The 15,953-nt window shown below is 55.7% G+C and overlaps 1 protein-coding gene across 4 annotated transcripts; it reads left to right on the top strand.

Moving 5' to 3' along the window:
- The first annotated feature begins 322 nt into the window (after positions 1–322).
- KLF11 (Kruppel like factor 11) lies at positions 323–9,553 on the top strand. 4 transcript variants are annotated; one of them, XM_042933699.1, is made up of 5 exons: positions 448–472; positions 1,410–1,567; positions 2,443–2,712; positions 4,171–5,149; positions 6,899–9,553. In XM_042933699.1, the coding sequence occupies exons 3-5, from the start codon at positions 2,560–2,562 to the stop codon at positions 7,177–7,179; spliced, it is 1,413 nt and encodes a 470-aa protein (XP_042789633.1). In that variant the 5' UTR covers positions 448–472; positions 1,410–1,567; positions 2,443–2,559; the 3' UTR covers positions 7,180–9,553. The 4 variants fall into 4 exon arrangements, with proteins under 4 accessions (XP_042789630.1, XP_042789629.1, XP_042789633.1 ...); XM_042933696.1 differs by lacking the exon at positions 1,410–1,567 and having other exon boundaries at positions 323–472; positions 4,186–5,149; XM_042933695.1 differs by lacking the exon at positions 1,410–1,567 and having other exon boundaries at positions 323–472.
- Positions 9,554–15,953: the final 6,400 nt, after the last annotated feature.

The raw sequence follows: 15,953 nt of genomic DNA, 5'->3' as shown, positions 1-15,953 counted from the left end.
GGGACCTTTCCCCTACTTTCCAGGTCCTCAGGCCCCGCCCCTCGCTCGGACCAAAACACGTGCCGCATCCCGCCCTGCCAGATCACGCCTCGACCAGGCTCCGATCACGCGGCTCCCCGCGGCGCCCATTGGCCGGCGGCGCAAGGGCCCGGCGCGGACTGGCTGGTGGGCGCCCGGCCCCGCCCCGGTGGGGGCGCGGTGTATTTTGGTTTGCCTTCGCGCCACGCCCCCACGGCCGCTCCCTCCGCGGCCGCCCCGCCCCTCCCGCACCGCGAGGGCCGCGCCGGGGCAGAGCGGCGCGGGCGGGCGGAGGCTCGCGCCGGCCGCAGGAGCTCAGGGTCGCCGCCGCCGCCCGCGGCGCACGTGCGGCTGCTGCCGTGCGCTGAGCTCCCGCCCGCGGCCGCTTTGTTGCCTCCGGGCCGCCGGCACCATGCACACTCCGGGCTCCGTGGGCCCGGGCGACGCGCATGCGGTGAGTGAGCGCCCATCTGAGCGCGGAGCGAGGCGGGGACGTGCCGCCTGTGCGGGGCCGGGGCGTGGAGGAGGGCGGGGACGCACGGGGCCTTGGCGGAGCCGTGCGGTCAGGGGCCAGAGCGGGCTCAGGAGCTGGGAGGGGCAGCAGCCGTGCAGGGACGCGCCGGGTGGCGCGGGGGCATGTGCCCCGCGCCGCCCTACGCGTATCTTTGTCTGGAGTATCCGCAGCGGCCCCCGCTTTGCCGGCTCCCAGCGCGGGGCTATTTCCAGCCATGACGTCACCAGGCCGTGTGAGGAGGCGGCCGTTGGGCGGGGCGCGGCGGGCGGGAACGCGACACGCGGACGGCGGGGTCCGGATGATGGAAAGGGAGAGGGGGGCGGGGTAAAAGCTGGCGGGAAGGTGGCACGCGGGGGGTGGGGCGGGCGGGATTGGGGGTGGGGCAAAGTCTGGCGGGAAGCCGGCAGGCGGTGGGCGACGTAGGGGGCGGGGCAAAGCTGGCGGGAAGGCGGGGCAGGGGAGGGGCAGAGTTGGAAGGAAGATGGTACGTGAGGGGCGGGGCAAGACTGCAAAGAAGGCAGTACATGGGGGCGGGGCAAGGCCGGCCTGAAGACCACAGGTGGTGGGTGGGGGTACAGAGAGGGGCAAAGCTGACGGGGGGGGGGGGGGGGGGGGGGGGGGGGGGGGGGGGGGGCGGTACGTTAGGGGGCGGAGCAAGCTCGTTGGAAGACCACTTGCGGTAGGTGGGGCTGGAGGGCGGGGCAAAGCGGACGGGGAGGCGGGGCAGGGGCGGGGTAAAACTGGCCTGAAGACCAGATGCGGTGGGCGGGGCAGAGCTGGCGTGAAGACCACATTCGATGGGTGAGGGGAAGAGGGCGGGGCAAAGCTGAAAAGAAGGCGGGGCGGGGGAGGTGAAGTAGGGTGCTTATTTCCTCAGCCTTGGCCACCTCGTGTCCGGGCTTGAAGGCGGCTAAGACCTTGGTCGTCGAGACTCGAGGACCCTGAGGGCTTGAGAGAGAGAGGTCTGAGTGCGCTGCATACCTGCCGTCCGCAGCCTCCTGTCTGTGACCTCATGATTCCGGGGACCAGGCCGAGGTCAGAAGCCCGGCCAGCGGCGGTCACGCTCCTGGCCTGCTCTGGGGGGACCCGCGGGACAGAAGGATTTGATGCTGAGGCGAGCTGAGTGGAAACGTGTATCTTTGCAGATTTAAAGGGTCTTTGGGAAGGGATCAGTGGATTCCAGTTGCTTCTGGCCCCCCTTCCTGCTTGGAAAGACCGGTGTGACACGCAGGAAAGATGTCCCTCTCCTGGGTTGCAGTAGCTTTTTAAAATTCTTCTTCCTGTCTGCCGCCTCGCCTTGTGGCGTTAAGGAGTGACTGAGTGTTCTGAGCGTGGGGAACATGGCTAAACCAGCATGGGCTCCACCTTCCTGGCACACGTGGAGTTCAGCCGCCGGGAAGTTCTGCATGTGGTGATGCCCCGAGTTTAGAAGGCTGTGCTCAGTGCTTCAGAGAGTTCCAGAAACGCATCCGTAGGGATGCTCTTCGGGTGGCGGTGCCAGCTCTGAAGAGCCGTGTTTCCTCTCGCCAGCCGAAGACTCAGAGTCCGAGTCCGTGTCTCCCCCGGGGCTTACACCTGTGGCATTAAAGGCTTACTGGTCATTTACTGGAAGAATACATTAACTTAGCTTTTTTTTTTAACAATCGGGGTTTTCCGTGGACACTGGCTTGCCAGCCGAGTCCAGTCGTCCTCACTCTTCAGAACGTTGGCTTAAAAAAAAAAAAAAAAAAAGTGAAATTGACGTGAATGTTCCGTTGGCGTATTTTTCTAGGACACGGGGTTTGTGTGTGGAGTCACGTGTGTGTGTGACGTGTGCAGTGCACGTGCTTGGGGTGCGTATCCACGCGCCCCTCGGGGTCGCGCCCTCCGCTTGCCCGGACTGAGAAGCCATTGTGTTGTGTCGCCTTCAGGTGGACCTCGTGGACATCTGTGAGTCGATCCTGGAGAGGAAGCGGCACGACAGCGAAAGGTCTACGTGCAGCGTCTTGGAGCAGAATGACATCGAAGCCGTGGAGGCTCTTGTCTGCATGAGCGCCTGGGGTCAAAGATCCCAGAAAGGTGACCTGTTAAAGATAAGACCCCTCACGCCTGTCTCGGACTCTGGGGATGTCACTACCGCTGTGCATGTTGACGCAGCCGCGCCTGAGCTACCAAAGGACTTCGATTCTTTATCGACTCTGGTAAGAAGCGGGGAGAAGAGCATTTTATGTAGTGGCTGGATTACGTTAAATAAATGTGTTGAAGACCTTGCGGGGTAGAGTCATTGGCGTGCTGCTAGTCGAGTGCATAACCTCTGTGGACCCTCAGGGTGCAAACTTCTCCCTTCAAAATGCGCTCTTTCCGCTGATAGATCATAGCGCGCAGCCACAGGGCACAGCGTTCATAAGATGAAATCTGCAGATCGATGCGAGGAGGTAAAACGCACTCGTTTCCCTGGGGAATTGCGGAGTGGGGGCTTAGTTCCCCGCCCCCCGCCCCGATGCCCCCGTCCGGGATCAGGAAGGACGGGTGGCGGCCAGAGACAGCCTGTGCTTTGGCCTTCATTAGCTGGGTTGGAGTGCTGGCCTCTGCCTCCCCAGAGCAAACCCGCTTCTCACGTGTGCCAGTTGAGTGCAGTCAAGCAAGGTTTCGTGTTTGTTTTCTCACCTTGCTGGCGCTACAGGATCGCTGGGAGAGACCGCTTCTCGGCTTGGAGAAGTTGAGGACGGTCCGTTGGTAACAGAAGCGAAAATCAGAATCTTGTGGTGCTGGGCTGGAAGCTTGCACTGGAAGGAGAGTGTGGAGGGCGGACTGGGGAGGAGGGAGGAGAAGGGACTTGTGGACAGTGGGGAGAATTAGACGAACAGTGAGCCAGAACCCCCTCGCACAGTTACTTGGCACCGGGCTCCGTAGGCGGGAGGTGTCGGGTGCTACGAGGGAGGCTCGGTTCAGGCAGCGCCGCTGGTGGGAGCCTGGCCTTTGGGGGATCGTTCCAGCAGATCTTTACCTCGCATCCAGTAGGCTCTGGATAAGTGTGTGTGGAATGGCTAACGCCGGGGGGTTTTTTTGAAAAAAATTGAGAATCAAAAATTCTTGGGAAAAGCTCTTAGTTTGAATATAAATTAGTTCTCTCCTTTGTAGTCCTAATACTTCAAATTGCTCGTTTCAGTGGCCGTGCAAGCCAGGAGGGCACTGACGTTCTTTTTTTTTTAATTTTTTTTTTAATGTTTTTATTTACTTTTGAGACAGAGACAGAGCATGAGCAGGGGAGGGGCAGAGAGACAGAGAGACCCAGAATCCAAAGCAGGCTCCAGGCTCCAGGCTCCGAGCTGTCAGCACAGAGTCTGACGGGGGGGCTTGAACTCACGGAGTGTGAGGTCATGACCTGAGCTGAAGTCGGACGCTTAACCGACTGAGCCACCCACGTGCCCCAGGACACTGACATTCTTAAAACTAAGCAAATTGATTGGTTTGGGAGAGGTCCGATAAGGGGGAAGAAGCCTAGGAAGTAAGGTATCTCACGTTGCCTTGAAACGTGCTGGGTGCCGTTGCGAGCGGGCTTGGATGAATTTTTTCTAGATACTCTTTGAAGGCATTGGGGACAACGTGATCAAAGTGAGTCCCCTTTAAAATGTAACCAAAACAACCTTTTCACACAGTACTTTTTTTTTAAGTGCATGACTCCTCCTCAGAGCCCTGATCGTGTGGAGCCATCGACAGGGACACTTGTTGCTTCCCAAGTAACTGATTCCAAAGCGTGCATGGTCACGGCCGTGCCCCCAGCCTCTGCTGAGGCGGCCCAAGTGCCGAGCGGGAAGGCGGAGAGGGGCCTTCCTGGTTTGAAGCCGGAGCCACTGGAGCCAGACCCCGGCCCCTCCTGCAGGCCCGTGGTGACGAGTGTCATCCGCCACACCGGGGGGAGTCCTGCTCGTGGCCACATTCCTACTGCCCAGGTTCAAGAACGCCAGCTTCCCGTCAACAGAGAAGGAGAAGCACGGTTTCTGGGACACATCGAAGCTTTGCCGGGCACACGACTCACGGACAGTCTACTGAACACTGACTCGTTGTCCTGTCAGCCTTGCTTGCGCGAGTCTGGTGGCCTGATCCCCACGGACAGAGGCCGGCAGGCAGTGTGGCCTGTCGCAGTTCAAACCTGCTCACCAAAGAATTCTGAGAGTGACTTGCCGAAGAAAGCCACCCCTGTGATCTCCGTCCCTGTCCCCAGTTCCCCTGTCTTTTGCCAAATGATCCCCGTGACCGGACAGAGTGGCACGTTACCGGCTTTTCTGAAGCCTCCTCCCCAGGTGTCTGTGGGGACCGTGAAACCCATCCTACCCCATGCTGCTCCGGTGCCCCAGCCTGTGTTCGTGGGGCCGCCTGTGCCTCAGGGAGCCGTGATGCTCGTTCTGCCCCAGGGGCCCCTGCCCCCGCCTGCCGCCGCCTCACCCGGCGGGATGGCCGTGGGCGGGACGAGGTTCCTGCCCCTGGCCCCTGCTCCAGTGTTCATCGCCTCCGGTCAGAACTGTGCCCCTCAGGTAGACTTTTCCCGAAGGAGAAATTATGTTTGCAACGTCCCAGGCTGCCGGAAAACCTACTTCAAAAGTTCCCACCTCAAGGCCCATGTCCGCACTCACACAGGTGAGTCCTGACAGGCGTGAGGACGCCGGGTCCTGTGTTCAGGAGACGCGCCTGAGCCTGCCTCCGGTGGGAGGGACACGTGAAAACCACCGGGAGGAGAGGAAATCTGGCCTGTTTCCTTTGGTCCTGAAAAACCCTCGTGGTCTTGTAGGGATTGGGGTTCACACGAGCATAACCATCATTGGTTTTTCTGGAACGTGCCGTCCGCTCATCCCCGCACATAGAACGTGTGGTTCTGGGATCGTGGTTCTTTGATAGGTTTCTCAGGTGGTGCTCGTACTGTCCCTTTCTCTTCACGTTGCCGGAAACTCCTCAGTCTTTCTTTCAGCATTTTAGAAAACATGGATTTCACATTCCGTAAACATCAGTTTACGGAATATTTTGGTTCCCTCTGGGGAAAGGTGTCTCTAAAGTATGGAAAAGTTTGAATTCAAAAATATGTGAACTTTAAGGGCATGGAGTTTTCTCATTTGGGGGAACATACGGTTTCTTATTCGGAAGAACTCCGAGACTCTGATGACTTGGTGACATCTTTATCTCATCGGCTCGGTCCAGTAGAATTTTGGGCAACGAGGGAAGTGTTCTCTGCCCAGTTAAGGTAGCCACTAGCCGCACGTGCTTGACATGCGGACAGTGGGACCAAGGAAGTAACTTTTTCATTAAGTTTATACTTACATAGCTACATGGGGCTGGTGGCCTTCGTGTTTGACTGAGGTCTGAGAGCTGCCTGGTAGAGTTTCAGCTTTGGTAGATTAGGTCAGAATATCTCTAATGTTCTGTGGCACTCTTGTTCCTTGAGTTGGTGTTCTGTTCTGTCTGTGAGGCTCCTGTGGTTAAACAGTCTGCTTGCCAAGCTCCCCTTTCGGAGGGTCGCAGCCTTACATAGATGTAAGTTCGGTAGCCGGTCACGCAGGGTCTGTAGTACAAACCCTGATCTTGGAACTCCCTTCCACCGAAATGTCTGCTGATGGCTTGTAGGACGATAGCGAGTTGTGGAACACAGCGTAGGAAAGGCTGAACTGGAAGGAGTGATCATTGTATTGTTTTCCACAATGCATCTCAGGTAGGCGGGTTTAGGTTAGCACATCAGAGCTTGAATATCGGCAGCTCCGACCGGCAGAATGAAGCAGGGTTTAGAATTGAGGCATGAGAGTCCTGGCTGTATTGGAGTGGATGGGTGCCTCTAAGGGGCTCTGCTTTTCAGGGAAGGAATTGTTCTTTCAAGAATCTTCCCCCTACCCTAGGCTATACCAATGAAAGATTTGTTTTTATTTAAAAAACACCTGGGTGTATTTTGGGGCACCTGGGTGGCTCAGTTGCTGGAGCATTGATTTCAAGCTCAGGTTATGATATGGTGGTTTATGGGTTCAAGCCCCACATCGGGCTCACGCTGCTGACAGTGCAGAGCCGGTTTGGGATTCTCTCTCTGTCCCTCTCTCTCTGCCTCTTCCCCCCTTCTCTCCCTCTCTCTCTCTCTCAAAATAAATACACTTTGAAAAAATTTCTTGCGAAATGTGACATTAGTTTGACATCTTTGAGCCTTGACATATATATTCTGTATTTTGGGTGTGGCGAAAAGAAATGCATTTTGGAAGAATTCTTGACATTTGAATAACTCAGTACCAGAATAAGGGGATACTACTTTCTTAGATTTTGATGAACATAATTTAAAAGTGACGTGAATTAACCTGTCCGGTAAAGCCGCTGAGCATTTACGTCTTCTTTAATGTGTGTTTTCCTGCCTCTTAGGAGAGAAGCCTTTTAACTGTAGCTGGGATGGCTGTGATAAAAAATTTGCCCGTTCTGATGAACTTTCTCGCCACCGCAGAACTCACACCGGGGAGAAGAAGTTTGTGTGCCCCGTGTGTGATCGGCGTTTCATGCGCAGTGACCACCTGACGAAGCACGCCCGGCGCCACATGACCGCCAGGAAGACCCCTGGCTGGCAGGCAGAGGTTGGCAAGCTGAACGGAATCGCCTCGGCAGAGAAATGCGGGAGCCCGCTAGTGGGCCTGCCAGCCTCTGCCTGAGAGGTCAGCCAGGGAATTGCCAGTGCAAATTTTAAAAAGCATTTTTCAGGAATGGAACTGTCCCCCCCCAAAAAAAAATTTTTTTTCTTGGGGGGGCTAGGAGAAAGTGGGGAGCTGGTTCTGATGAAAGTATGTTAACTTTTCCTTTTTCGGTTGGGACCCTGTTCGATATCTTTCGTAGTTTCAGAAGTTTTGTTTTGTTTGTTTTGTTTTTTTGAGGAAATGGAAGAAAATTTGATCATCGGAATCACCAGCGTTCAAATAGACATTTTGGCAATAAAGTTTACAAAATCTGGATTTTTACAGCCTTTCTATTCGTGTTTTATAGAAATGAGACAGGGTACTAATTTTTATACTGTTTTTTATTAAAATATTTATATTGTTGGTGTTCAGATCACCACTTTCTAGATAGGTGATCTTACAGTCTTCTTTTCAGCGTTCAACGATGTTTTTCACAATAACTCTACTTTTAGTCAATTTGGCACATTATTCGGCCACAAAAAGAAAAAATTACAAGTCTATAATCAGGCCCTTTAGATTTAAGAATTGTTACGAATCAGAACTGGTTGAATAGGGGCTTCTTAAATGGGCGGGGAAGGGATTTGCGTTTAACTTTTTCATAGCATTTTCGAGGGAAATTCCAGGCAACCATTCCTTTAAGGCTGTGGCCCAAGGAATTGAAATTTTGATTAAGTAGAACGAGTCATTTGTCTATGTCCGGAGTGTGACTTGTGAAGGATGTGCCCCAGAGAATAATTTAAAATACCTGGTAGGTACCCGGTGAGCGGTGAGCTGCTGTCGGATCTGAGCGTCTGCGTCTTTGGGGGCCCTCGCTTTACCGAGAGCAAACTACTTAGTTGCCTGTTTGTACCTCAAACGCCAAAAAAAGGTAACGTAAGCACTCAAACCCAGCCGCTTCGTCAGTCGTCAGTCGACTTCTTTTGCTGTGGCCTTACACGTAGTGTTTTGTGGGTAGAGTGACTCCTTAGAGAAGAAGAAAATGTCCTTACCGGTTGGAGGAACTTTCCACCAGAGTACAGTTGATCTGAGCTAAAGTGTACATGCAGACAGCCCAGCTCCAATATTCCGATTCCTTTAAGAACTCTAGGAAGTGCGAGTTACGCTCTATGGCACTGGTGCTACCCAGCTTCTCTTTCGTTCGTTTGATTTGAAGGAAATTGATCAGACGAAATTACTTGGAACGGGGTATCTTGCAATCCGCCTAGAAGATGAGACCCGCGGCAGCACTTTGAATCCGTGTGATCTCAAGCCCTAATGACACAGACACTGTGGCCCTGGTGTCCGGGGAGCCACGGAGATGGCTCTTGCTGGACGGCGTTGGGAATCCAGGCAACACGGTGCGTGCAAGGAACGTGTGAACGTGGCACCGCCTCGTGAGCCCGGGAACGGGTTTTATTGTGCCGCATGTACTTAGGTCTTGCCTTTGCGTCTTTGTTATATTGGCGTTTACTTTTATCAAAATGATGGTAAGGTGAAATATTAAATAAATACAATTAGGTTTTGTGTTCAGGTCCTTTTAGTATGATAACCATCACCTGGACACCCTGTAAATTGCCCTTTGGTATCAACCGCTAATTGACGTACACGTCTGAGTGCTGGCTGTTACGTGCAGATGGCCTTCACATTTTTGTACACTTCGTTGTTGAGTATTCCTACAGGTCATGGGACGTAAGACAGGTGCAAGAGAACCATAATTAAATATTGTAGCTCGTGTTTCCTCACCCCCCCCCCCGTCTTTTCTCTTTCTACTTACATCTTAAATCAGCATAAATATTTCTGACTCTATGTCGTAAATGGCATTCAATTTGCATATTTTTCTTAATTATGCAAAGTAATGGAAGTCCTACTGTTGATAACACAGGGTGTTTGAGAATCGGGTTGCTCGTCGCATTAAACTTCATTCTCTGAGCAGTGTTGTTTGTAAAGAATAGATGTGTTAAAATGGTTTTGATTTCTACTTCCATTTCCTGATTAGATTTAGAAATACCTTCTGTAAACTTTTCCCCCTCTGTTTTGTTCACTGAAAGACTATAAATTAGGAGAATTTCCATCTGAAAAAGACTATCCTGAGAACCAGAACCTTGTGTCGTCCCAGCACGGAGTCCCTCTGCTGGGAGCAGGGCTCGTGCGGCAGCCCCCCCTCCTCACCCCCCCCCCCCCCCCGTGCACTTTATTGCCTGAGCAGTTTGCTTGATCTTTTTTGACTTTGAGCCTTTTGTAGTTTCAATAATAAAATTTTAAATGTTTCAGAATTACGTTTTATGTAACAGACTTTGACATTATTTAAATGAACATGGGTGATGTAACTTTTTTCTTTGAATCCTATAAAACTTTTTTGATTTGCAAAACTGAACTTGTGTCCTGTGTCATTTAGCTGCCCCGGGACACACCCCAGTATCTTTTCAGAAAAGAATCAACAAAATTCATTGTATATTGGCCCAGCCCGACCCTTCTGTTGTCCGGGGTTCTGTTCTGCTCCCGGGGCACCCTTCAGATTCCTCGGAGGATTCTCTACAAAGGAAATGAGGGAAGGGGCTGCCTCTGTGTGACCGCGGTCACGCTGGTCCGGTTCTGGCAGGGTGAGACCGTGAGAGCCACGTGACCTGTGACAAGGTGGAACGGGAGGGAGCCTCTTCCCTCCGCTCCAGCCCGGACTTGACAAGTGTATTGCGGAGCCACGCTCTTTACTCCTGCTCTTGGGGTACGTTCTGTCTTGAACCCACTCCAGCTGGGGCCCGCGTCCACACCTCACTGAGGGAGCAGAGACCTCCCCGAGTTCAGGCCTCAGTCTTCATCCGTTTCTGCCAGCGGCGCTGGGCAGAGCTGAGCCCTGCCCCACGGGCCACACTCCTGCCTCCCTCGTGCTGCACTGTCTGCTCCTTCGCTGGTACCCCTCCTCTCCCTGCCCCCTTTCTGCCGCCCCCCCCCCCCCCGCCCCGCCAACCATGTGATCTTTTCCAGTCTCGTGACTCCGAAATAACATCTCTACCGTAGAGACTCCCGTGTGTGCCTCGGTCCTGTGCGCCTCTCACCTGAGCAGCAGAGTCCCATATCCGGCTGTGTCCACTTAGCATCTCAAACTTGGAATGACCGAGCCCCGCGTCTCTCCCACACCTACGTGCCTCACAGTTGGCCCCACCGTCTTTAGAACAGTGAGTCCATCCTTCTAGCGTCCCAGTGGACAACCCTGGAGTCACCTGGACTCCTTTCGCCCTTCACACGCCATCTGTCACGGGCCTGTTGACTCCCTGCCTCCCAAAGCCAGCCGACCTGGGAAGTGATTCAGTAGGCCACGCTGCTCCTGGTCGTGTGCGTGTGCATGTGTGTGCGTGTGTGTGCGTGTGCACATGCAGGTGGGGGTTGGGGGGGATCAAAGATTTACAATGGGCCTTGCATCCAGCAATTCAGCAATCCGCCTAGGAAAGTCTCTCCGACTCCGAACGTGTTTGTTGCCAGGGGCCAGCCTCTGCCTTTGTACCTGTTGTCCTCTCTGTGGCCACCAACCGCTAACTGCTTTCTGGCTCTAACATCCGCTCTCCCTCATACTTCAACCTGCCTTCGTTCAGGGACTTCTACGATGAGGAACTTGAGACATCTTCCTAATATCTGTGACCCCCTCTCGAGAGAAAGCCCAGGCACCAGGACTCCCCACCCTAGAGGGTGAGACACCGTCCCCTCTGAGTGAGGGAGGTTCGTTCCCAAAGGCCCCTCACCACTCAGAAGTTTAGTGGGTTCCACGACTGTCCCGAGCTGGCCCTGCAGGCAGCCTGCCGCTCCCCAGCACGTCTCGCTGAGCTCAGGGGACAAAGTGGCCAACAAGCAGAGCTGATAAGATCCCACGAGCCAAGTGCTGGACAGGGCTGCACAGGTCCAGTGGAGATGGCAGTGCTACAAAGTAGTGACAGTATTCACACTTCCTCCTCAGCTCTCAGTGCCCAGTTCTGATGGCAGCCTCTGGGGAGTCTTCTCCCCCCTTTTCTGGACTCTCGTAAGACTAGAGTTTCTGTCCAGGAGCCTGGGTGGCTCAGTCGGTGAAGCGTCCAACTTCGGCTCAGGTCATGATCTCGTGGTTTGTGGGTTTGTGGCCCGTGTCAGGCTCTGGGCCGACAGCTCGGAGCCTGGAGCCCGCTTCCGATTCTGTGTCTCCCTCTCTCTCTGCCCCTCCCCCACTCGTGCCCTGTCTCTCTCTCTCTCTCTCTCTCAAAAATAAACATTAAAGAAAAAAGGCTAGAGGTTCTGTCCTCAAGGCTAAAACCTGTCATATGTTATTGAATTTTGTTGCGAGTCTAATCTACCTGCTGAAATGTAAGCTCCCCTTGACGGGGATCAGATCACATCCACCTACCCCCCTGTCCATCCACCCACCCACCCCTCCATCTACCACCCACCCCTCACTCATCCATCCATTTAGCCACCACCCAGCACCATTTAATGGAGTCCGTTGCGTTGGGGCAGAAACCCAGAGGTGAGTCATTCTGGTTTCTGCCCCCAGAGAGCTCACAGTCCTCTAGGTAAGACGCGGAAGCACACGAGGAACGTTTTGAGCAGCAAACAGGATAGAAGACAGACGGTCGGGGAGCGCGGTGCGGTGAGTGGCCGATGGCGCCACTGGAAAAGCCTCCTGGGGGGACATCTGAACTGAAGGTGAGGAGAAGGTTTTCCAGGCCCCGAAGAGGACGGCAGCGTGCGCAGAACAAGGATGCCGACATACGCCCCAGGCTGCAGGTGCCAGAGGGTGGGGTGTGAGGGCCCCCGGCGGAGCGGAGAGGGTGTTGCCGGGGAGGTGGTCTGGTGTCTTCCCTAAGGGCCAGGCAAGCGTCGCTGAGGGCTCCCCGGGGCAGGAGTAGGGAAGCGGCCACACCCGCTCCAGGACTCACCTGGATCCTGGGGAGGGATGTGGGGAGGCTGCGGGTCTTTGCCCTTCTCCCCCTTTCCTGAACTTCCCTTTCGTGCCCACTCTCCACCGCCTCTCCTGGCTGAATTAACTGCCCGGCCTTCTTTCAGGGACCTGTCATTGTAACCACACCCCTGTGTCCGCCTGTTTGTCCCCCGTCCATAGACGTTGGGTTCCCTGGGGACAGGGGTGACAACCCCTCCCTGTGGCTTGTCTGTGTCCCTAAAGCCTAGCATCCTGCAGGGCTCAGGTGACTCTCTCAGTGTTTGTTAAATGTGAGGGGTGGGGGGGGCGGAATTTATGCTCGGGTCAGACCGCTCTGGCGGAAGGGACCGGAGGGGTGAGGCTGGGGCAGGAGTTCAGTTAGGAGACACTGACCAGCAGAGAGAAGGGAGCATGTCGAGAAATAGGTGGGCTTTGGGGCACCTGGACGGCTGTCCAGTTAAGCGTCCGACGTCGGCTCAGCTCATGATCTTGGGGCTCGTGAGTTCGAGCCCCCACGTCGGGCTCTGTGCCGACAGCTCGGAGCCTGGAGCCCGCTTCGGATTCTGTGCCTCCCTCTCTCTCTCTGCCCCTCCCCCACTTGTACTCTCCCTCCCTCTCAAAAATAAATAAACATTTAAAAAGATTAAAAAAAGAAAGATGGTCTACGGCCATACCACCCTGAACGCGCCCGATCTCGTCTGATCTCGGAAGCTAAGCAGGGTCGGGCCTGGTGAGTACTTGGATGGGAGAAAGATGGTCTTTGAGAGGCAAAGGCTGTGAGGTCTCCACAGGAAAGGCGAGGAGGTGGGCAGTCCTGTCTCTCCCAGTGTCCAGTCCGAGGGCGCGCGTGCAGAGGCAGCGGGCAAGAGAGCGGCCCTCTTTTCCGCCAAGAGGTCTCGTAGGCCTTGGATTCCCGACCGGCCACTTCGCTAGCCTGGCTGAGGCAGGCCGACCCCCTGCAGCCCTGTGTTGCTGGAAGACAGTCTACCTTTCTGAACTTTAATTTCCTCATTTGTGAAATGAGGACCAAGTAAAGACAAGAGATCACACGCCCGTCTCAGCGTCCGGCACTTTTATTTCGCATGTAGAAGAAAAGCTGAGTTGTTTCCTACCCCAGGGAGCCGGGGCCCCTTGAAGGGTAGCTGTTTGGGGCCCAGAAATACCAGAACAGGCTTACATCGTATTCTCGTATCGCCGGCTGCCTTTGACAATGGCAGGGACTGTGCTAAACAGCAAAGAAGCCTTTCAAAGGGACGGCCACGGGCCAACTTGTGACAGCGTGAACATTAAAATAATAGAAACACGAATTCCATTCCTGCCCAAGAGGGAGTAACAAGAACCGAATACCCCCTCACATCTGAAAGAGCGAGGGCACGATGCCAGCTTTTCCAAGGAACTGGACCTTAGGCCATGAAAGACGGTCACCCTGAGAGACAGGAAATCAGTGGGGTGAACCCTACAATCGCCCCCGTTTGCTGCCTTGAGGAAATGTCCAGGCTGCCGTGGAGGGAGGGGACACCAGGCAGGACCCAGAGGAGTCCCTGGTTGAGACGGCACTGACGGTCCAGGGACACTAAGGCGGTGAGACATCACAGGACAGAGCGCCGGAGAAGAGAGGACCGTACGGAGAATCCTGGAGACCCGCCGAGGTGCCCCCGAGCAATCCGCGCGTGCACAAACCTCGGGGGCGTCAACACCCTGAAGCCAAAGGGAGCCGTGTCACACACGGGCAGGGGTCCGTTTTCTGGGCCGAGGGGCCATCGCTCCTATCGGCTTCTCGAAGAGTGACTTGACACGGTTAGACGTCTTCTGAGAACGAGGCTGGTCGGAGGAGGCACAAGGGGTACACGCAGGGGGACAGGACACTGGCCGGGCCAGCCCTGTGCCCACCGGGCTCCATGTTCAAATCCAGGGAGATGGCTGTGCGTGCAAATCCGGGGACTTTGTGTCAAAGTGCCCAGGCAGTGTCGCTGTGGGATACCGAAGCACCGCAGAGGGGGTGGCGTGATCCCGCCCCCAAAAAAGACCCTAAGACGTTGGCCTTGGCAGCGGCTGGGACCCTTGAGGCAACCGTGTTTTCTCACAAGGCCCAGAGCCTTGTGGTTGGCCTCAAGGGGGCACGACGGAGCATGGGGTCCCCAGGCCTGTGAGTACGCGGCCGGGGGACCTCTCAAACATAACACAGGGAATACCAGAAAGATGCAGAATTCCTGCTGGTAGACGGAGGGGGGGCTTGAGGCCATGGGTCCTCCCTGGCAGCCTCAGGGGCATCCCCGAGGAAGAGCTGTGCCCTCTTGGTAGACCAGACCCCAGACCCCAGACCCGACTGGCCTCCTGCGGAGCACAGACCAGCCCCTCCACCTACACCGAGGGGCCCGACAGGGTCCCCCTTCCTCACGACCAGGCCCCCACTTCTTACCTATATGGGCTTTGCAGTGACAGAGCACGCAGCCAGACGTCTGTCATTTAAGCCTCCCGGTAACCGTGGGCGGCAGGCTGGACAGACCTCTGCCCGCTGGAAAAATGACGCTAAGATGCCGGGATCACTGGAAAGTGAGGCCAAGACCAGAGTCCGGGCCTCCTCCCTCCACGAGGCGCTCTCCCAGCTCTCGCTGCGGAGAGAAGCCGATCGGCCTCCAGGCGGAGCCTGGCTACTTCCAACCCCACGTTTTCCGAGGACGCGTGAGCAGCGGGCCTGCAGGGTCCAGACCCCAACGGCTCCCTGCACCTGCTCGCCCGGCACTCGGCTCGCTCCTATCACGTGTGCATTTTATACCTCCGGGGCCCACCTAGCACAGACCCTGGCGGGAGCAAACCCTCTTCAGGTACTTATACAAATTACACACACACACACACACACACACACACACACACACACGCCATGGTTCTGTGACCTGTGCTTCACTCGCGTAAGGTGCCACCAAGGTCGTATTATTTTTATTTTCCACTCAGATTCTCTCCTGCCAGATTAGTAGGAACCCAGCCCTTCCCTCTGTACTTTCTCCGCTTTCCCTACAAACTGTCCAAAGCCTCTTGGGGCTCAGCCAGCCCACGTTGGGATCGTCCCAGCTGCAGCTCCCCAGGGATCGAGCCAAGAAAGCCAAAGCGACGCTGCCACGGGTGGTTCTCGCTGCCAAGTGGTGTCACTGCTGACAGCTGGCCACAGGCCCCTGACACTGGTGGAAGTCGGGGTCTGGGAAGGGCAGCCCCGTGCCCTTAGCACTACACGAAACCACGCACTCCTTCAGTCTCCTGTGTAGCCACACCCCCCAGACACCCGCTACACGGGGCGTCCGTCAGGACTTACACCGAGTGTCGCCTTTCCTTCCCCGTGTCCACACCCCACAGAAAAAGCAGCTTTTCCTTTCCAGCCCTGGAAACTGAAGATTTCAGCACGCCAGAACATAGAGCCCTGGCCACCTGTCAAGGTGGGATTTGTCCCCAGGGGGTCCAGATGTCACCACACCAAAGGTCTGATTTCGTGTTGCCTCCTTCCTGAGCCTCAGACGTGTTTTATCCTCCCGGTGACACCCAAGAAGGCCTTTCTTCTGCCTAATTATCGCCAGAAAAACCTCCACCCACGTGGATTAGACCTTCAGTGTGGTGTCGGCTACACCTCTCCCACGGCCTTTACCTTCTCCAGGGTGAATACATGTTTCTGGGTGTGCCGGCCCCTGGAGACAGCACGTCGTGCCGAACAGAGACCAGAGCTGGCTCACGCACGAACCTGGCATCCAGCGGAGGGCCAGTCTCCAAGTGGCAGGGGCTCGGAAGACGCAGCCCTGGGCAGCGTTGAGCAGGGCCTCCAGGGGGGCACAGCCCACGAAAGGCAGCCCGGTGTGAAATGGCTTGAGACTCTGGACCACAAGGGGCA

Source organism: Panthera leo, chromosome A3 (assembly GCF_018350215.1).
Source record: "Panthera leo isolate Ple1 chromosome A3, P.leo_Ple1_pat1.1, whole genome shotgun sequence".
NCBI lineage: Eukaryota > Metazoa > Chordata > Mammalia > Carnivora > Felidae > Panthera > Panthera leo.
This window is presented reverse-complemented; position numbering and strand designations above follow the sequence as displayed.